We start from the raw sequence: 22,740 nt of genomic DNA on the forward strand, positions 1-22,740 counted from the left end.
CACTCTGGGCAGCTTCCAACACAATATTAAAATACACTAATGCATCAAACATTAAAAGCTTCCCTAAACAGGGATGCCTTCAGATGTCTTCTAAAAGTCTGGTAGTTGTTTATCTCTTTGACATCTGGTGGGAGGACGTTCCACAGGGCGGGTGCCACCACTGAGAAGGCCCTCTGCCTGGTTCCCTGTAACATGGCTTCTTGCAGCGAGGGAACTGCCAGAAGGCCCTCGGCACTGGACCTCAGTGTCCGGGCTGAACGGTGGGGGTGGAGACGCTCCTTCAGGTATCCTGGACCTTTGAGGCCGTTTAGGGCTTTAAAGGTCAGCACCAACACATTGATTTGTGCACGGAAATGTATGGGATGCAAGTGAGTGGCCTTGGGGCCGGGCTCATCGGCCACAGACCACGAGCCTCTGAGCACAGCCACCATTGAGACGGCTTGCTTTGAAAATAACCATTGCAAGGATGGCTAACCCTCTCTTTGTCTGCCCAGCCCATAACGTCTTGCTGCTACCGACGTTTTGCAGGCTGACCTCGTGGAGAGCAGCAACGGGCTCGGGGCTCCAAGCCCAAGATCCTTCACACAAACCCTCTTGTGGCATTTACTGTCCTCCGCTGTGCGATGAGCAGAGCGACTGGTGGCTGCAGCACAGCTTGCCTCCCTGCGCCGGGTCTGCCTTCTCCGCCACGCTCAGAGAAAGCGTCTTCTGAGGCAGAAAAATGCGCCTCCCGGCTCTCTCGCTCGGTCCACTCAAGGAAGAAATGGGGCAGAAAAGGGTTCCTTTGTTTATGCGGAGAAGGGAAGCCCGGGGTGTGTGGGTGTGTGTGTGGGTGTGGGTGTGTGTGTGTTGCAATGTGTCCTTTGGAGACAAAATTTGCTTGCACAGATTCTTCTGGTCTTCACGGGGACGTTGACAACATTTCCATTTACGGTTCCTGCTGGAATACCAGCAGTCTTGGAAGGGGCGAGTCTTGTCCGATTCATGCTTGTCTGTTTTGAAACTAGGCAGCAGGTTTCATAGAGTTGTAGCTTTGCAACCCACCCAAAGGACATCTAGTCCAACCCCCTTGCAGTGCAGGAAATTTTGCCAGCCTCTTATTCCCTTGGGATCATAAAGAGTATCAAAAGAGTGCCTGCTCCCACTCAGCCTTTGAGGTCGTTCCTTGTGGGGGGAGGGGCTCCCCACCCGCCGAGGGGCTCCAGCCCAGGGCTGACGCTTGTGAGATTTTGGGGCCAACCTGGAAAAAAACATTTCATTTCCCCCAGCCAATTTGCCCAACAGTGATGTGGCTTTATCTGCCTCCTGTGTTTACAGCTTTTAATAGAGGGCTCTCCATCACTGGAGATTTGTAAACAGAGGTTGGATGGCCACCTGTCAGGGATTATTTGTGATTCTTGAATTCCAGGGGTTGGACTAGATGGCCCTTGGGTTCCCTTCCACGATCCTGTGAATATGATGTTTAATGCTGCGTCGACCGCTGACATTCCTTTTGCTTTCCAATTGCCGCACAAGGGCCTTGTTAGCCGCTTGGAAACCCTGTTTTAGAAAACCAGGTATAAATACGCAAGCGGTTTTAAAATAGGATTAGGCTGATTAATTCGGGATAAGGCTATCGATGGCTGCTCACCACAATGACTATGTTCTGTCTACCTGGCTGGTAAGTGGAAGGGAGGAGTCATTGAGGCTTTTTGGAGGCATCTGGTAGCCACAGGTGAGAACAGAATGCTGGATTAGATGGTTGCACCATTGGCTTGAACCATCCAGCAGGCTCCTCTCAGCTTCTCATGTCAATCAATCAATCAAACATTTTATTATACAGTCACACACCTGCTAACAAATTCTTACATCCCCAAGTTGGATTTCTGAGATCCAGCTTCCCCCCCCCCCACCTGGTACTTTGCCCCCTTAGTGCCATGGGGTGTTTTGGGGGGGTTGTCTAGGCCAGGCACCCCCAAACTCTTCCCTCCAGCTGATTTGGGACTACAGTTCCCATCATCCCTGACCACTGGTCCTGTTAGCTAGGGATGATGGGAGTTGTAGTCCCAAAACAGCTGGAGGGCTGAGTTTAGGGATGCCTGGTCTAGGCCGATGGAAGCATCAACCTGAGCAGGTTCTGGGGTCAGCAAAGGGTGAAGGGGATGGCTGTTAGGTGGCAGGGACAGAGAACGCATTTGGACATATCTCGCGGCCATAATGCAGTTTTGGGTGGGAATAAAGGTAAAGGGACCCCTGACCATTAGGTCCAGTCGTGGCCGACTCTGGGGTTGCGGCGCTCATCTCGCTTTACTGGTCGAGGGAGCCGGCGTACAGCTTCCGGGTCATGTGCCAAGTATGACTAAGCCACTTCTGGTGAACCAGAGCAGCGCACGGAAATGCTGTTTACCTTCCCACCGGAGTGGTACCTATTAATCTACTTGCACTTTGACGTGCTTTCGAACTGCTAGGTTGGCAGGAGCATGGACCGAGCAACGGGAGCTCACCCCGTCGCGGGGATTTGAACCACCGACCTTCTGATTGGCAAGTCCTAGGCTCTGTGGTTTAACCCACAGCGCCACCTGCGTCCCTTTGAGTGTGAATACTCCACAGCAATTCATCAGTGGGGTCGATGGCATTTGGGGGGTCATTTATCTTCCCGGAGCCACAGAATGAAGAGCGACCGCTGGCAAGTAGCGGTGGGTTCATCTGGTCAGACTCCTAGGACCGACCCCCTCAGACAGCAACTGCTGGAGGGGGGGTGGACTTGTTGACAACCCCCCCTCCCAGCCATTCCTCCTAAACTTCCCTGTCAATTGTGCATGTTTAGGGGTCAGAGTAAGGCTACCCCACCACCAGGGCTGAAAGAAGATTCAACTGCTGGTCAGCTTCTGCATGTGGAATTGGGAACACATGGGCACTACCTTGCCCTTCTCAGGGAGCAAAACACCCTGGGCTGACACTTCTTGCTCCACATTTTCCATAGTTCAGCTTGGACTACTGCAATGCGCTCTACGTGGGGCTGCCTTTGAAGGTGACCCAGAAACTACAACTAATCCAGAATGTGTCAGCTAGACTGGGGACTGGGGGCAGCCGCCGAGACCACATAACACCGGTCTTGAAAGACCTACATTGGCTCCCAGGACGTTTCCGAGCACAATTCAATGTGTTGGTGCTGACCTTGAAAGCCCTAAAGGCCCTCAAAGGCCCGAAAGAGCATCTCCCCCCCCCCCCATCATTCTGCCTGGACACAGAGGTCCAGCGCCGAGGGCCTTCTGGCGGTTCCCTCATTGCGAGAAGCAAAGCTACAGGAAACCAGGCAGAGGGCCTTCTTGGTGGTGGCACCCACCCTTGTGCTCGGAAACGTCCTGGGAGCTGATGTAGGTCTTTCAAGACCAGTGTTATGTGGTCTCAGCAGCCGCCCCTAGTCTAGCTGCCGCATTCTGGATTAGTTGTAGTTTCCGAGTCACCTTCAAAGGTAGCCCCATGTAGAGCGCATGGCAGTAGTCCAAGCGGGAGATAACCAGAGCATGCACCCCTCTGGCAAGACAGTCCGAGGGCAGGCAGGGTCTCATCCTGCGTACCAGATGGAGCTGGCAGACAGCTGCCCTGGACACAGAATGGACCTGCGCCTCCATGGACAGCTGTGAGTCCAGAATGACTCCCAGGCTGCGCACCTGGTCCTTCAGGGGCTCAGTTACCCCATTCAGGACCAGGGAGTCCTCCACACCAGCCCGCCTCCTCTCCCCCAAGAGCTCTCTCTTTTCTGTGATTTCCAGCAACTGGGATTCAGAAGCATTCCTGCCCCCTCCTTCTCCATGAATTTGCCCTTTCCTCTTTTAAAGCTGTCTAGGTTGGTGGCCATCACTGAATCCTGTGGCAGGGAGTTCCACTGTTTAACGTTTAGCCCAAATACTAACATTGAGCTGAAATCTGGTTCCCTTCCACGTTCACCCTCTCTTGGTTCTCCTTCTGCCCCCGGAGGGCAACCCAGAGGGGCAAGAGCTTGCCCTGTGCTGGGGCGAACGGGGAGGGTCTCCTTGTGTCGTGGCAGCAGATTCGAGACCGACGAAAGGAAATTCGGATGCCACGAAACCAAGTCATCTCCCACAGGACGTCGTGGCGGCTGCTTCCTTTGGTGGCTCTGTCTCTAGAAAAAATGTAGACAAAGTCATAAAGGACAATGTCTGTCGATTCCTATTAGTCATGATGGCTAAGAATAGAACCTCTGTATCCAGAACCAGTATACCTCCCACATCAAGTGGGCTTGCCTTTACTTCCTCCTCTTGTTTCAGCGTTAAATTCCAAGGGATGTTTTTAACTGTTAATTGATGGTTTCGTCTTTGTCCGCCACTTTGAGCTCTTGGAGGGAAGGCAGGGGATAAATGTGTTAAATATCCCCCCCCCCCCAATCTTAATCGTCTGTTTCCTAGCCCAAACATAGCCCAACCTTTTCAACTATTCCTCCGAGGACTTTAGGCCTCATCTATTCTGGGCTCCCTCCTTCTCAAAAGTGTTGGCAGGCAGCTATAAGGAGCAGACAGGCTCTACCAGGGTTTCTCTTTCCTGTGCCCCCCCCCCCAAAAAATACATGTAGGGTTGCCAACATTTTTGCTCGCCTTGCTCCTGTGCTGTTACCAGCTGCCTGAGATGCAGATAGCTTAGCAGGCGAAGCTTTTCCTGCCTGCTTTTCTCTGTGCCTGGAAAAGTTTCACCGGCTGAAATGTCAACATCTAAGGCTGCTTTTAAAGCCAGCTGAGCAGGACGCACTAAATAAAATAAAATAAAATCAACTTCGCAACTATGTGGTCTTGCGGCAAACCAAGCAGGAGAGGACTGTGTTGCAGGGGGGGGGTGGTAGTTTAGATGACTTTTGGGGTGCCTCTGTGATTCTGTGACTGTCCTGGGTTTTTATAGGGGCAAAGACGAGCCCTCGGTTTATCTGCCAGGCAACTACCGAAACATCATTTTGCTTGTTCAAACACATTCGAAAGTGCGATGAAACGTAGATGTGAATTTATGCCTTGGTTCTAGCCCAGGGGTCAGCAAACTTTTTCAGCTGGGGGCTGGTCCACAGTCCCTCAGACCTTGTGGGGGGCCAGACTATATTTTGATTTTTTTTTTTTTTAATGAACGAATTCCTATGCCCCACAAATAACCCGGAGATGCATTTTAAATAAAAGGGCACATTCTACTCATGTAAAAGCATGCTGATTCCCAGAACGTCCGCGGGCCGGATTTAGAAGGCGATTGGGCTGGATCCGGCCCCTGGGCCTTAGTTTGCTTATCCATGTTCTAGCCCAGTGTTCCCCAACCTTGGGGCTCCAGCTGTTTTTGGACTACAGTTCCCATCATCCCTGACCACTGGTCTTGCTAGATAGGGATTATGGGAGTTGTAGTCCAAAAACAGCTGGAGGCCCAAGGTTGGGGAACACTGTATCTAGCCTAACCCTCACCCTCGCCAGATGTTTGGAACTACAACTACCATCAGCCCTAATTGGCATGCCCAGAGGCATGATGGGAATTGTAGTCCAACATCAACTGAAGGGACTCCCCTGCTGCCAACGAGCATAATAGAATCATAGAATTGCAGGGTCAGAAAGGACCAGGAGGGTCATCTACTCCAACCCACTACAAGGCAGGATATATTTTTTTTGCACAACATTGGGCTCGAACCCACAACCCAGAGATTAAGAACTCCATGCTCTGCCAACCGAGTTTATAATCAAGAGGCAGCTGTGAGGTGGAGGCTTCAAGGCTTTTGGGGATGTTCTTGTGACTTGTGGCTTTGTATGCTGAAGGTTGCGGGTTCAACCTCCAGGTGGGGTTTCAAAAAAAAGTCCTCTTCTGTCTGAAACCCTGGGGAGCAGCTGCCAGTCTGGGTAAGCACCACTGCGTTTGAGAGGCAGTGTGGTGCAGTGGTGAGAGTGTCAGGAGTAGGACCCGGGAGACAGCAGGGTTCAAATCTCTGCTTGGCCCAGAAGTGACATTGGGGGACGCTCCCTGCCTCTCAGCCCAACTTACCTCACAGGGTTGTGGTGAGGATTCAATGAAGAAAGGGGGAGAGCAACGTACACCACCATGGTCTCCTTGGGAGAAGAGAATGGGATGTAAATACAATTGTTATTTAGTTGTGTCCGACTCTTCGTGGTCCCCTGGACCAGAGCACGCCAAGCCCTCCTGTCTTCCACTGCCTCCCGCAGTTTGGTCAAACTCATGCTGGTAGCTTCGAGAACACTGTCCCACCATCTCGTCCTCTGTCATCCCCTTCTCCTTGGGCCCTCCATCTTTCCCAACATCAGGGTCTTTTCCAGGGAGTCTTCTCTTGTCAAGAGGTGGCCAAAGTCTTGGAGCCTCAGCTTCAGGATCTGTCCTTCCAGTGAGCACTCGGGGCTGATTTCCTTCAGAATGGAGAGGTTTGATCTTCTTGCAGTCCTTGGGACTCTCAAGAGTCTCCTCCAGCACCAGAATTCAAAAGCATCCATTCTTCGGCGATCAGCTGGCGATCCTTCACGGATCCCTGCCTTGCCGTGGCAAAGGGGCTCGAATAACTCAGAGAAGCTATGCCGTGCCACCCAAGATGGACAGGTCATAGTGGAGAGTTTTGACCAAACGTGATCCACCTGGAGGAGGAACCGGCAAGCCACTCCAGTATCCCTGCCAAGAAAACTCCATGGACAAAGACAACAGGCATATAAATACAATTAATAAACGAATAATTGCAGAGGGATATGATCGATGGCAGCTTCCTTGGGCAGGAAAAAAAGAAAGCAGTGCAGAGTTGAACTGTGGAACTCACTGCCACAGGAGGAGGCAGGGAAGGCTGCCAACCCAGATGGCTTTAAAAGAGGATTAGTGGGGAGTGCTACCGATGGCTACCTGCCATGATGCCAATCTGCAGTTGGAGGCAGCCGTGCTTCCGAATCGCAGTTTCCGGAATCCACAAGAGGGAGCAGAGTAGAGTGGTCCTGTGTTCGAGTCCTGCTTTCTGGTTTCTCCCAGGCACCTGGCTGCTCGCTGGGCCATTGGCCATTGGCCTGATGAGAGGCACAAATACAAGATGGGTGACACCTGGCTTAAGAGCAGTACATGTGAAAAGGATCTAGGAGTCTTGGTTGACCACAAACTTGACATGAGCCAACAGTGTGACGCGGCAGCTAAAAAAGCCAATGCAATTCTGGGCTGCATCAATAGGAGTATAGCATCTAGATCAAGGGAAGTAATAGTGCCACTGTATTCTGCTCTGGTCAGACCTCACCTGGAGTTCAAGAAGGACACTGACAAACTGGAACGTGTCCAGAGGAAGGCAACCAAAATGGTCAAAGGCCTGGAAACGATGCCTTATGAGGAACAGCTAAGGGAGCTGGGCATGTTTAGCCTGGAGAAGAGGAGGTTAAGGGGTGATATGATAGCCATGTTCAAATATATAAAAGGATGTCACATAGAGGAGGGAGAAAGGTTGTTTTCTGCTGCTCCAGAGAAGCGGACACGGAGCAATGGATCCAAACTACAAGAAAGAAGATTCCACCTAAACATTAGGAAGAACTTCCTGACAGTAAGAGCTGTTTGACAGTGGAATTTGCTGCCAAGGAGTGTGGTGGAGTCTCCTACTTTGGAGGTCTTTAAGCAGAGGCTTGACAACCATATGTCAGGAGTGCTCTGATGGTGTTTCCTGCTTGGCAGGGCGTTGGACTCGATGGCCCTTGTGGTCTCTTCCAACTCTAGGATTATATGATCCTGCAAGCTCTTCACTTGCATCTCCTGGGGAAAACCTGAGTGCTGGGTCCCTGCTCCCTGCTCCATCAGGGTGGCAAGTGGTGCATCGCTGAACCTGGCCAGGATCCAGCTCCTAATAAGCACCTTTCCACCTTTCGACAAGCTTCCCTCGGATGGGACAAAAGGGGACCCGCCTTTTCTCTTTCCTGTGAGCTTTGTGGCTGCGCCCTGCCTTTCAGGTTGGTTTTCATACCAACCCACTCTCTTTGCTCGCCAATTTTAGGAAGAGCCGGGCTTGCCTTCCGCAGGCCTGGATTCATAACTGGTTGGTGGAGATTTCCCCCCCCCCCTTTCCGCAGACAAGGCTGAGTCAAAAGGAGCGAAGCGGTCGGTTGGCAAACCCACTGGGGATCAGGGTGTGTGTGTGTGTGTGTGTGTGCGCGCGCGCGCGCACGCACGCCTTTCTCAGGTGCCACTCCAGAAAGAGCAAAACTTCATTCAAGCAACTCAAAAGTCTGGCACTCTGAGGTTGCCATGGTCTCTATCGTGGGTAGGCAAACTAAGGTCCGGGGGCCGGATGCGGCCCAATCGCCTTCTCAATCCGGCCCGCGGACGGTCCGGGAATCAGCATGTTTTTAAATGAGTAGAACGTGTGATTTTATTTAAAATGCATCTCTGGGTTATTTGTGGGGCCTGCCTGGTGTTTTTACATGAGGAGAATGTGTGCTTTTATTTAAAATGCTCGTTTTAGAGCATTTTAAAGCATTTAGAGATTTTATTTAAAATCTCTGGGTTATTTGTGGGGCATAGGAGTTCATTCTTTTTCCCCCTTCAAAATATAGTCCGGCCCCCCACAAGGTCTGAGGGACAGTGGACCGGCCCCCTGCTGAAAAAGTTTGCTGACCCCTGGTCTCTATCATGGGTAGGCAAACTAAGGCCCGGGGGCAGGATCTGGCCCAATCGCCTTCTGAATCTGGCCCGGGAATGCTCCGGGAATCCGTGTGTTTTTACATGAGTAGAATGTGTCCTTTTATTTAAAATGCATCTCTGGGTTATTTGTGGGGCATAGGAATTCGTTCTTTTTTCCCCTTCAAAATACAGTCTGGCCCCCCACAAGGTCTGAGGGACAGTGCACCGGCCCCCTGCTGAAAAAATTTACTGACCCCTGGTCTCTATGATCGATGGCTTTTGCCGTGGCTTAAAAAGCAAGCCCAGTCGCCATGTGCTGCGGCTAGTGTGGCCAAGGCAGTGCGCTCCACTTGTTGTCTCTTCACCCCTGACCATTGAGCATGTGCTGCCTGGGGCTTATGGGAATTGGAGTCACATGGAAGAGGGAACAAGCTTGTTTTCTGCTGCTCTGGAGGGTAAGACTTGAACCCGTGGCTTCAAGTAACAAAAAGGGAGATTCCGACGAAACATCAGGAAGAGCTTTCTGACAGTAGGAGCTGCTTGACCATTCGATGGAAGGTGGTGGACACTCCTTCCCTGGAGATTTTTAAGCAGAGGTTGGATGGCCATCTGCCATTGATACTTTAGCTGAGATTCGTGCATTGCCGGGGGTTGGACTGGATGACCTTTGGGGGTCCCTTCCAACTACAGTTTTGTGGCTCTATGATTCTAGCGGCCCATTAATGAATGGAGCTGCATGCGGGGAGATTCGGAACAGATAAAAGAAAACCCTTCTTCACACAGTGTATAGTTAAACTGCGGAACTCCCTGCCACTGTAGGCAGTGATGGTCACCAGCTGGTTGGCTTTAAAAGAGGACAAGACAAACTCATGGAGGAAAAAGCTGTCAATGGCTACTAGCCACAATGGCTATGCTGTGGTCAGAGGCAGCAATGCTTCTCAATACCTACGGGACCACCTCTCCTGGTATGCCCCGCGGAGGACCTCAAGGTCCACAAATGACAACATTTTGGAGGTCCCAAGTCGCAAGGTGGTTAGGCTGGCCTCAGCTAGGGCCAGGGCCTTTTCAGTACTGGCCCCGACATGGTAGAACGCTCTGTCACAAGAGACCAGGGCCCTGCGGGACTTGACATCTTTCCACAGAGCCTGGCCTTTGGTTTGGACTGAGTCTGACCCTTATGCTTCCCTCCCCTTATGGTTTTGATATATTGGCTACTTTTAAAATGAGGCTGCATTTTAAATGGCATTTTAACCTGTATTTTAAATTGGTTCCCCCCCCCCCCTTATTTTTTTGCTGTGATTTTATTGGTGTTAGCCGCCCTGAGCTCGGCTCTGGCCAGGGAGGGTGGGGAATAAATAAAATTTATTATTATTAATATTTGTTGTTGGAAACCAAGGGAGGGGAGTGTTGGTCTTGTGTTCAGGTCCTGCCTTCGGGGTTCCCTTTGAGGCATCTGATCAGCCACTTGTGAGAACAGGATGCTGGACTAGATGGGCCATTGGCCGGATCCAGCAGCCTCTTTTGATGCTCCTAAGCTTATTTTTCCCATCTGAGGTTTAACCCAAAGTACCCGTGGGAGAAAGGGGACGTGGCTGGTGCTGTGGTCCAAACCACTGAGCCTAGGGCTTGTTGATCAGAAGGTCGGCAGTTTGACCTCCCGTTGCTCGGTCCCTGCTCCTGCCAACCTAGCGAGATGAGCGCCGCAACCCCAGAGTCAGTTGCAACTGGACCTAAAGGTCAGGGGTCCCTTTCCCTTTACTCGTGGGAGAAAGGGGACGCGGGTGGCGCTGTGGGTTAAACCACAGAGCCTAGGACTTGCCGATCAGAAGGTCGGCGGTTCAAATCCCCACGACGGGGTGAGCTCCCGTTGCTCGGTCCCTGCTCCTGCCAACCTATCGGTTTGAAAGCACATCAAAGTGTATGTAGATAAATTGGGACTGCTCTGGTGGGAAGGTAAACGGCGTTTCTGTGCGCTGCTCTGGTTCGCCAGAAGCTGCTTAGTTATGCTGGCCACATGACCCGGAAGCTGTCTGCGGACAAACGCTGGCTCTCTTGGCCTATAGAGCGAGATGAACACGCAACCCCAGAGTTGTCCATGACTGGACCTAACGGTCAGGGGTACCTTTACCTTTACCTTATACCGGGGGTCGGCAACCTGCGGCTCCAGAGCCGCATGCGGCTCTTTAAAGCCTTTGCTGCGGCTCCGGGGCGGTGGCGAGGGGAGGAGGTGAGGGGAGGAGGCGAGTGGCGGAGGCAAGGAGCGGAGGCATAGGCGCAGACTCCATGGGGCCTGAGGGGGCCCGAGCCCCCTCAAAAATTCGTTTGGGGGGCTCCGCCCCCCCAATAATCTCGGGCGCCCCTCCAGCATCAATCCCCACGCCTGCGCCGCCAGCCCCCGACAGGCGCCCCCTCCCCGGCTTGCCAGCTCCGCGCGCGCTCCGCCTCGCCTGCCAGCTCGGCTCCCTCCTTCCCTCGTGCAGCTTGTTTTGAAATTCCCCTTCCAGCTCCGCCACGGCTCGCCCGCTCCCTCCGCCCTCGCCGCCGCCTCCTCCTCCTCCTCCCCCAGTCCCCTCCCCTCGGCTGTCCCCGGCACAGGCTGCCTCACGTACGCGGCTGCAGGCAGCCCCCGGAATGGAGTCCCCGCACGCGGAAGGGAGTGGCGGGCGCGCAAAAGGAGAGAAAGCCGCTGGCGCGCGGAAGGGGCCGGTGGATGGATGGACCGGCGGGCGGCGGAGTCACCTGGCTGGAGGGAGGTGGCGCGCAGCGGAGCTTCCAGGAGCGGCGGCAAGTTACCTGCGCGTCGCCAAGGGTGCACCTGCCTGGCAGCCAGCTGGAGGCTGAGGGCCGCGCTATCTAGACTTTTGGCTTTTGGTCTGCAGAAAATGCACCCACACCCAACAGGGGGTGAGAAAGGCCTAAATAGCTTTTTATTATCACTATATGTATGGTTCACTGGGGCCCTGGTTAATTTTCTTTGGCGTTTTGTGGCATTGATTATGCAGTCGCGGTCGCGTGGAATTCCACGTGGAGTTAGTTGCCTGAAGCCCCTTTTTAGTTGCTTGAAGCCCCTTTTTAAACTTAAGCAGGGGAAAGTTTGGTGAATTGCTGCCAAGGAGTGTGGTGGAGTCTCCTTCTTTGGAAGTCTTTAAGCAGAGGCTTGACAACCATATCTCAGGAGTGCTCTGATGGTGTTTCCTGCTTGGCAGGGGGTTGGACTCGATGGCCCTTGTGGTCTCTTCCACATATGTATGTGAGCAGGTCTTCTCCAACATGAACTATATTAAAAACAAACACCGATCATGCCTCACAGATGACACCTTGCAAGCCTGTGTGAAAATGAAGGTGACGTCTTACAGCCCTGATGTGCAGACACTGAGCACTGAGGTTCAGGAGCAAAAGTCCCATTAACCTGGTTACCTGGTTGTAAATTAAATATTTTAATTAGCTATTAATTTGTCCTTTTTTCTTGAGATTGACAGCTGACTGCACGATCCTGTATATATAGCATTAAGGCAAGAAACAATATATGCAGTGTTATATTTGTTTTAAATGTTGCAATGTTTTTGCGGCTCCCAGTTGTTGTTGTTTTTTCGGAAACGGGTCCAAGTGGCTCTTTTTGTCTTAAAGGTTGCAGACCCCTGCCTTATACAGTCATACCTCGAGTAATAGATGCTTCAGGTTGCATTTTTTCAGGTTACACACCGCTGAAACCCGAAAGTACCCAGAACGGGTTACTTCTGGGTTTTGGTGGTCGCGCATGCGCAGAAGCGCTAAATTGTGCTTTGCACATGCGTGGAAGCACTGAATCGCAACCCAGAGTTGTCCACGACTGGACCTAACGGTCAGGGGTACCTTTACCTTTACCCATGGGAGAAGCTCTGTTGAATTTGAGTAGGATTTCAGAACCACAGTTAAAACGATCTCCTGGTTGTGGGTGCCCATTGGAATTTGATTTTTGAAAATGCGTTGTCTGTTTGAAGCTAGTTTCGAAACGGAGGTCCCGTTTTTAGAGTGTGTGCGTCTGATTCGCAGATTCAAATCCAGGTTTTCTTGATTCCTAAAATGATGCTATGTGCTGGGATTCCTCCGGCTTGCCAAGGAGAAGGTCTCTGAGGTGGGGCACCCCTTGGCAGAAGCTGGGATGGGGCACCCGACAGCCTCCTCTCCCGGCCTGTGCCAGGCGGTTAAGATTGGGCCTCGGATGCATCCCGGTGGCTCTTGATCTCCATAATCTCCTCAGACTTAAAGATCTTTTGCTGTCTAAGCTTGTTAAGGTGACCGGCCTCCCCGGGGAGTTTTCTGGGACGTGGGCTTGCCAGGCCGGGATGCCTCCATGAACCCGGGCCAGGTGCAATCGCAGCCCCGCCAACGGTGCTCAGATCGCAAGCAGGCACAAAGCATATCTTTTAACCTTGCCTTGCAGTTTATTATCAATTGGAGTTGGGGGGGGGGGTTCAACATAGCTGTCAACCGTCCCTTATTTGGCGGGAAACTCCCTTATCCCAGCGCCGTGTCCCGCTGCTGTCCCTTATTGATGATGTCCCATAAATTTCCCGGGTTTCAAAGGAAGCAGCTCCTCTCCCTCCCTCCCTGCCAGCCAGGGAGGAGAGAGGCTCCAACTGTGTTGCTTGGCTGCGTGGCTCACCCAATAAGGAGTCTAAGAACGACTGGGGGGTGGAGCTTGCATGCCTTGTGCCAATCAAATCAGCCGCGTTGCCTGGGGACTCGCCTTTGCTCAGCGCTTCCTAGCGGAGAGGTGACGGTGGTTTTCCTTGCTGCATCCCCTTTGCCGGGTTGCTGCGCTGTGGGAACCACCGCTTGAGGCTTCGTTTGGCTGCTGGCTGGGCTTTCTGCCTTTGGCTCGGAGGGGCTCAGAAGTTGAACTGTGCTGGTAAAATCCCTTATTTTCAAGGCTGCTGATCCCTTATTTTCGAGGCTGCTGGTCCCTTATTTTCAAATCTGTAAGTTGACAGCTATGGGCTTCAATGGATATCTATCTTTCTCTCATCATGGGACCCACAGCCTTGGACATGTAGTTTCGAGGGCGTCACCTGCTAGTAGATTGGCAGGATCCGTATCTGCCTCTTTTGGTGAGCAGCTGGCCCCACGGACCTGTAAGCCAGTGGTTCAAAGGTGATGAGACCTGAGGACCAGCAACATCTGGGCCGGGGTAATTTTACGGTCACACGCAAGGACCAACGTGATATTTATTTATAAAAGTTGTTGGTGCACCGCTGTGCCAAAGAACATGAAAGTATTAAAGCAGTTGTTTGTTTTGTTTAGTCGTTTAGTCATGTCCGACTCTTCCTGACCCCCTGGACCAGAGCATGCCAGGCACTCCTGTCTTCCACTGCCTCTCGCAGTTTGGTCAAACTCATGCTGGTAGCTTCGAGAACACTGTCCTATCATCTCGTCCTCTGTCGTCCCCTTCTCCTTGTGCCCTCCATCTTTCCCAACATCAGGGTCTTTTCCAGGGAGTCTTCTCTTCTCCTGAGGTGACCAAAGTCTTGGAGCCTCAGCTTCAGGATCTGTCCTTCCAGTGAGCACTCAGGGCTGATTTCCTTCAGAATGGAAAGGTTGGATCTTCTTGCAGTCCATGGGACTCTCAAGAGTCTCCTCCAGACCAGAATTCAAAAGTGGCCATTCTTCGGCAATCAGCCCTCTTTATGGTCCAGCTCTCACTTCCATACATCACTACTGGGATGTATGGAAGTAGACCATCTGCTGCACCGCTGCTATGATACAGATGGTCCTGAGTTCAAAACTCCATGACATCTCCAGGCAGGGCTGCTGCCAGTCAGAGCAGACTATACTGAGTTTGGTGAATTAGTACAAAGCAGCTGTCAAAATGTTCCTGCGACCCTAAAACTATACCCCACCAACTCCTGGACAACTACAGTGGCACTGGTTGGCAGAGGGGAGGAAGATTTGGCAAAAAATGGGGGGTTGGAGCTCGTGGCCAGAATGAATGACCCCCCTACCCATAAATTTACAGCGAGAAGCGTGAAGAGGGCCAACTGCCAGACTGGCCCTGCTCTGAATCCTTTGCCCATTTGTGGGGTTTTTTTTAAAATCTCTTTTATTCAATTTTACATTATACATTTAAATTCAAACATTGATCGTAATCATCAACATTTAGCATTCCCTGAATCCTTAGACTCCACTCCCCATGGTTTCCATTATCAAACATTTTCTACTGCATCATATATTTTCTCTATTTTTCTTAAAATAATCCATTATTACCTTAGCTTTTTAATACATTACAAGCATTACTCTAATCCTGCTAAAGTTTTTAGTTGTTTACGGTGTTCTCTTAAGGAAATTGTAATCCCCCCCCCATTCCTTCTTAAAGTTTCTATCTTCCTGGTTTCTGATTTTCCCGGTCAGTTTCGCCATTCTGGCATAGTCCATCATCTTCATCAACCATTCGTCTCCGGTCGGGACTTTATCTTCTTTCCATCTCTGGGCCAGTAGTGTCATCGCATAGACGAATAATCATTCTGCATCTAGAATTCCTAGTAAAAAAAAGTGTCTGGTTTCCCCCCACAAATGTTATTTTAAACATTTTTTTCAACTCGTTATATATCACTCATTATATGTTGTATCAATAGGGACGCGGGTGGTGCTCTGGTCTAAACCACAGAGCCTAGGACTTGTCAATCAGAAGGTCGGCAGTTCAAATCCCTGTGACGGGGCGAGCTCCCGTTGCTCGGTCCCTGCTCCTGCCAACCTAGCAGTTTGAAAGCACGTCAAAGTGCAAGTAGATAAATAGGTACCACTCCGGCGGGAAGGTAAACGGCATTTCCGTGTGCTGCTCTGGTTCGCCAGAAGCAGCTTAGTCATGCTGGCCACATGACACGGAAGCTGTGTGTGGACAAACACCGGCTCCCTCGGCCTATAGAGCGAGATGAGCGCGCAACCCAGAGTTGTCTGCGACTGGACTTAACTGTCAGGGGTCCTTTACCTTTACCTTATACAGTCATACCTAGAGTTACAGACACTTTAGGTTGTGTTTTTTCAGGTTACGGACCGCCGAAACCCAGAAGTACCGGAACGCGTTACTTCCAGGTTTCGGCAGTCGCACATGCGCAGAAGCACTAAATCACGCTTTGCCAATGCACAGAAGCACTGAATCTCAAGCCGCACGTGCGCAGCTGCGGGTTGCGAACATGCATCCCGCACGGATCACGTTCGCGACCCGAGTGTCCACTGTATATTGTATCCCATGTGGTGATGGACGTGCAAGATAACAAAAGCATTCTGGGAAATGATATATCCTTTGCTCCTTAGTATGTAACGTCTCCATCTTCCATTTCTCCCCAGCACCAGCGCTGCCCGGTGGTCACCCTCGACCCGCCCCCCGCCCCGGCCACGCCTCCGCTGTCCCCGCAGCCCTCCACCCTGGCCAGCAGCCGCTCGGAAAAGGGCTCGTCATGGTCCAGCCGCTCTCTGGGCGCTCGCTGCCGCAACTCCATCGCCTCCTGCGCCGACGAGCAGCCCCACATTGGCAACTACCGCCTCCTCAAGACCATCGGGAAAGGGAACTTCGCCAAGGTCAAGCTGGCCAGGCACATCCTGACAGGAAGGGAGGTAAGCGGGGGCCGGAAGGGGTGGGGAGCAAGGATGGGCGAGAAGGGTGGGTGGGTGGATGGATGGATGGATGGATGGATGGATGGATGAGTTAGGCTTACTCACATGCCTCTTCCCACCAGCTTACAGGAAGCATTCGAAACATCGAAATGCAAGCAGGTGAAGCACAGAGCACATCAGCAAATTCCAAAATCAACTACTTAACCAGCACAGAATAAAATGAATTTCACATACACACACACATATACACATGTATTTTCTAGGTTTAAGTGCAGCATACCGTTTTACCTCCAATTGCGGACGGGATCCGTTCCAGAGCTCTGGACAGATCCTGAGGAATCTGCAACCGGAGGCCCTTGTTCTGCGCATGCGCACAGCGCAATTTAGCGTTTCTGTGCATGCGGCGAAACCTGGAAAAACACTTCCTGGTTTGCCGCGGACGTATTCCAAAGGATACGTAGCCAAAGGTGACCATAAGCAGTAATATGCTGTTGTTATGTGGGTGAGGCAGAAGGGGTCTCTGGAGGAAAAAGAAGGGGGAAGGTTGCCTTTGGCAGGAGCCTAAAAACACTAATTGCAGCAAGAAATTTTGTTTGGTGGGCTGCCGCAAGGCTGGGTCACTGTGTCCCCCTGTCAGGGGTCCCCAAAGCACAGGACTCCGGTTGCCGATTTATAAACCAGCTCATAGCCTACTGAAGCAGTGCGGAACAAGCCAAGATAAACTACGGAAGGTTACTAACTCGGTGAACTAAGAGCAATAAAACCCTTTCTGCAATTGTGGCAGTTAATATTCCATAAAATGACTCCGGTCACACTCCAGGGGAAGCCTTCTTGTACAAAATGTCTTGAGCAGACACTTAAGATAGCAAGGCGCTTGTTGAATCTCGGTTTCTGGACTGATTCTGAAAGTCCACCCGTTGCCGCAGTTCTTGCGCCGCCAAATTTTGGAGGAGGCAGTGGCGATGCTTCTGAATCCCAGTTGCTGGAAACCGCAGGAGGGGAGAGTTGCTCTTGTGCTCGGATCCTGCTCGGCAGCTTCCCTGGTTGGCCACTGTGAGAACAGGAATCTGGCCTGATCCAGCAGCAGGATCTTTGTATCTTCTCATGGAACCTCCAGCTTCACGGGCAGTCTATCTGCGCGAACAGGATGCCAGGCTAGGCAGGCCTCTGGGAAGCTGGGTTGCTTCTTTGTTTGTCCAGAACTCAGACCCTGCCTTCCGTCGCAAGGGCCCTGATTACCACAAATCAATGCATAGAACAAGTTATCGGAAATAAGCAGTTGGCCCCTTATCTCTCTCGCCCTGACCTAGCCACTGTGATCCATGCGACGGTCACCTCCAGACTGGATTATTGTAACTCGCTCTACGTGGGGCTGCCCTTGAGACTGACCCAGAAACTCCAGCGGGTGCAGAATGCCGCGGCGAGACTCCTTACGGGGTCTTCGCTGCGGGATCACATTCATCCGGTGCTATACCAGCTGCACTGGCTCCCGGTGGAGTACAGGATCAGGTTTAAGGTGCTGGTTTTAACCTTTAAAGCCCTATACGGCCTAGGACCCTCGTACCTACGGGACCGCCTCTCCTGGTATGCCCCACAGAGAAACCTACGGTCTACAAATAATAACACCCTCAAGGTCCCAGGCCTCAGAGAGGTTAGGCTGGCCTCAACTAGAGCCAGGGCCTTCTCGGCTGCAGCTCCAACCTGGTGGAATGCTCTGTCACAAGAGACTAGGGCCCTGCGGGATCTGACATCTTTCCGCAGGGCCTGCAAGACAGAGTTGTTCCGCCAAGCTTTTGGTCAGGGCGCAGCCTGACTCCCTCCTCCGGCAACCTGCACAGAATTTTGTTTAATCGGTTGCCATCAATTTGATTTTAACTAATTTTTATAATGAAATATTTTTAGAATGTGTTATTATTTGATTGTTATTTGACTGTTGTTAGCCGCCCTGAGCCCGGCTCGGCTGGGGAGGGCGGGATATAAATAAAATTTATTATTATTATTATTATTATTATTATTATTATTATTATAAATACCGAATGCAGTGGTACCTCTGGTTGTGAAAAGGATCCGTTCCGGAGGCCCGTTCGCAATATGAAAAGAGCGCAACCCGCAGCGGCGCCTCTGTGCATGTGCGGGTTGTGATCTTCCACTTCAGTGCATGCACGTGACATCATTTTGCGCTTCTGCACATGCATGCACGAGCGGCGAAACATGGAAGTAACCCTTTCCGGTACTTCCGGGTGGCTGCGGGACGTAACTTGAAAAAACGTACAGTGGTACCTCAGGTTAAGTACTTAATTCGTTCCGGAGGTCCGTTCTTCACCTAAAACTGTTCTTAACCTGAAGCACCACTTTAGCTAATGGGGCCTCCTGCTGCTGCCGCACCGCCGGAGCACGATTTCTGTTCTCATCCTAAAGCAAACTGCTTAACCTGAAGCACTATTTCTGGGTTAGCGGAGTATGTAACCTGGAGCGTCTGTAACCTGAAGCGTATGTAACCTGAAGTACCACTGTAACATGAAGCAGATGTAACATGAGGTATGACTGTACTTTCAGGGTCTGTCAATTTCTCACACAGACCAATATTGCCCCAGCCTTTCTGAAAGCCAGTCTTCACCTGTTCCCTGCTGCTGCACCGGGTGGGTGCCAGCCTGACCTGTGTGTGTGTGTGTGTGTGTGTGTGTGTGTGTGTGTGTGTGTTCCACAACTGGGGTTGCCAATCCTGAGGAGAGCCTCAGATTTCACTTAAGGCCAGAAATCAGCTTCAGTTTATTGTCCCGCACAAGAAGAGCTTAGCAGACTAGGCTAAAGCATCTCGCGGTGGCCAAATGCCCCAAAGGACCTGGGAATCTAGGTAGACTGCGCCTGAATCTGGAGGCTCCATTACAGCATCCAAAGAGCCAGTCCTGTTCCCACAGCCTGAAAGCGAAGTCTGCAAGGCACAGATTCAAGCACCTGCCCAGCTTACCCTTCTGCCGGGGAGAGTTAGAGCAGTTAACATTTTGAGTGCATGTGCGAATGGCGTTCTGGGTCCTCTTCTATCCAGGCACCCCAGAGCCACTTGGGGAGAGGTGATCTGAGGGGTTGTACCCCAGGACCAATCGGACACTGTTCTGGCAACCTCCTCAACGACGTTTTTGCAGCCATGGGGAAGGGGTGGAGCCAGCCTCAGGTGCGTCTGTCCTGAGCAGGTGGGATGCAGGTGCGACTTATAGGTGGCGAGGGGGCAGGCGTATAGGGCTCCACCCTTAGCCACTGGCTACTTCTGGTGCTGGGGGCAGTCTAGATGGGGGTGGGGAGGGAGAATGAGGAAAGGCAGAAAAGAAATCACGGGGGGGGGGCTGGATTTGGAAAGGAGGATTTAGCAAATTATAATTATTATAAATAATGTTTATTAAGGTTTCACAAACAATAACAAGTTTCAAAATTTAAACATAAGAAAAGCTTTAAGAATAAAAACATACAAGAACAAAACAGATAAAAAATAGACAGTAAAAAATAGACAGTAAAAAACAATTAGCAAAAGAAAGGAAGGAAGAAAAGAAAAGAAAGAAAAGAAAAACCAAAAAGCAGAACAGAAAATAGGTTAATATTTTCATCTCTTATACTTCATTCACTAGTTTCTTGACCTCCTCACACCTCCCATTTTGTATTCCAGTTCAGATATTAAATTCAGCAAATCCTTACCCTCTAGCATTTATCCTTTATCAATCCCCATTTACATTTTCTTAATAATCTTTTTACCAATACCACTTCTTTTCAATCAAACATCATTTTAACATTCCTTAATTTTACAGTGCTTCTGCAAGTAGTCTTTAAATTTCTTCCAATCTTCCTCCACCGACTCTTCTCCCTGGTCGCGAATTCTGCCAGTCATTTCCGCCAGTTCCATGTAGTCCATCACTTTCATCTTCCAGTGTGGGTAGCTCCTGGGTCTTCCAATACTTCACAATGAGTAGTCTTGCTGCTGTTGTTGCATACATAGGATTTAGCGAATTATTGCTGGCAGGAACCAACTATTGCATGGCCTTCTTTTTTTATACGTTTCAAGTTTATACATATCATTAGTTTTACCATCAACTGAACCTTTCAGAGTTTGACTTCCTTCCCCCTCTTTCTGCGGTTCGTTAAATGTATTTTTTTAATACCTTCTGCGTATCCAGACCCATTTGATTTGCTCATTTAATTATCTGCTTTAAATATACACTCTTATGAAACTGCAGGTTATTACAATAATCCTGCCAGGGTTTTTAATCTGTTTGCAATTTATCTGTAAATATCCAATAAAACCCTTTCCATTCTTTTATAAAAAAAAGTTTGCTATTTTGATTTCTTATTCTTCCCGGTAAGTTTCGCCATTTCTGCATATTCCATAAGTTGTTGTTTTTTAATCCGTTCTTCCTTTGCTGGGACTTCGGCTTCTTTTCACTTTTGGGCAAGTAGCATCCATAAGTCAATTTCTATACAATTCAGCTCGTTCTGTCCCTATAATTCCCAAAATTGCATAGCCTTTCTCTCTCTCTCTCCACCCTCAGCCGCCCCCACTTTTTCACCAGTCTGATTTTCTGGCATGTCATTTCTTCCAGGTGGCTATAAAAATAATCGACAAGACGCAGCTGAATCCAACGAGCCTCCAGAAGGTATGTTTGTTGTTGTTTCGAACCCACCACCTCTTTGATCAGAATCGTAAGAACTCTAGATTTGGAAGGGACCCCTAGAGTCATCTAGTCCAACCCCTTTGCAATGCACGAATGCCCCAAAGGGTGTTTTGGCCCTGGGAGGGGGGGGGTATTAGGGACTGCAGGGGTCGGCTGCTGGGGAACACCATTACCCAGAGGGGATTCCCCAGGAGGGCACTAAGAGGCAGAAGGCAGCTGGGGGGGGGGGCGGACTCTAAAGGTGTAAATAACAACAACAATAATAATTATTATTTTTACCCCGTCCACCTGGCTGGGTCTCCCCAGAAGCTGCTGGATCAGGCCAGAGGGCCATCTACTCCAGCATTGTGTTCCCTCAGGGGCTAGCCAGATGCCCTAGTAGGAAATCTGCAAGCAGGATCCAATAATAATAATAATAATAATAATAATAATAATAATAATAATAATAATACTTTATTATTTGTAACCCCCCCCCATCTGGCTGGGTTTCCCCAGCCACTCCGGGCGGCTTCCAACAAAGATTAAAAATACATCAAAATGTCACACTTTAAAAACTTCCCTGAACAGGGCTGCCTTCAGATGTCTGGTAGTTGTTCTCTTTGACATCTGGTGGGAGGGTGTTCCACAGGGCGGGCGCCACCACCGAGAAGGCCCTCTGCCTGGTTCCCTGTAGCTTTGCTTCTCGCAATGAGGGAACCGCCAGAAGGCCATCGGCGCTGGAACTCAGCGTCCGGAAAGAACGATGGGGGTGGAGACGCTCCTTCAGGTATACTGGACCGAGGCCGTCTAGGGCTTGAAAGGTCAGCACCAACACTTTCAAGACCGGTGTTGGTGCTGACCTTTAAAGCCCTAAACGGCCTCGGCCCTATATACCTGAAGGAGCGTTTCCACCCCCATCATTCAGCCCGGACACTGAGGTCCAGCGCCGAGGGCCTTCTGGCAGTTCCCTCATTGCGAGAAGCAAAGCTACAGGGAACCAGGCAGAGGGCCTTCTCGGTAGTGGCCCCCTCCCTGTGGAACACCCTCCCATCAGATGTCAAAGAGAAGAACTACCAGACATCTGAAGGCAGCCCTGTTTAGGGAAGCTTTTAATGTTTGATGTATTACAGTATTTTAATATATTCTTGGAAGCCGCCCATAGTGGCTGGGGAAGCCCAGCCAGATGGGCGGGGTATAAATAATAAATTATTATTATTATTCCTTGTCTGGTTCACACAAATGCCCCCCCCCAAATAAATAAATAAATAAATATATTTAGGGGTACTCTCATTTTGACTCGGGACAATCACCATTTTATAGTTCAAATTGGGGAAAAAAATTACAGTAAATGGACAAAAGTATGAAGATTCACAAAATGTTTAGGGGTATGCGTACCCCTGCGTCCCCCCCAGAGAAAAAAAGCACGGGGACCTCTGCCTCCCACAAGCCACTGACCCCCACCCCACCTTTCCCTCCTCTGGTGTGCTCATTGCCAAAGACACCCATCGCTCTTCACCCCCCCTTTCTGCCCCCCCTTCCCTAATTAGCGCCTGGAGTCCAAGTTGGTCGCTGTGGTAACGCCAGCTCCTGCCAGCATCTCGCTGTGGGGGAGGTTGTGGGGGGTGGAGCTGCTAATTAGCGGCTGGATTTTCCAGGCCAAATGAGCTTGGGGAAGATTGGGGGGGGGGAGATGGATATTGAAGGCTTTTCCTCATCCCCCCTTTCAAATTAGTCATTTCCCCTGGCAAGGGGGTGAGGGAAGCTCCCTGTTCAATGGGAGTCTTCCCAGTTGCAGCTCCCTGTTCAATCCAGTCTTCCCAGTTGCAGCCAGACTGGCACTCCAAGCATCCTTTTGACCCGGGGGGGGGGAGGGGGAGGCCCTGTACTCCCTTGAAAGCCTCTTTCCTTCTCT

The 22,740-nt window shown here is 50.8% G+C and overlaps 1 protein-coding gene across 6 annotated transcripts in view; it reads left to right on the top strand.

The window, feature by feature from the left end:
- The window catches only part of MARK4 (microtubule affinity regulating kinase 4), a 74,472-nt gene that overhangs the window by 22,135 nt on the left and 29,597 nt on the right, over positions 1-22,740 (top strand). For all 6 annotated transcript variants that reach the window (XM_083516157.1, XM_083516159.1, XM_083516158.1 and 3 more), the window contains exons 2-3: positions 15,925-16,191; positions 20,778-20,831. In XM_083516157.1, the coding sequence (XP_083372283.1) occupies positions 15,925-16,191; positions 20,778-20,831 (321 nt within the window). The remainder of the gene's footprint in view (positions 1-15,924; positions 16,192-20,777; positions 20,832-22,740) is intronic.

This window comes from Podarcis liolepis (genome assembly GCF_965112155.1).
Source record: "Podarcis liolepis genome assembly, chromosome: 7".
NCBI lineage: Eukaryota > Metazoa > Chordata > Lepidosauria > Squamata > Lacertidae > Podarcis > Podarcis liolepis.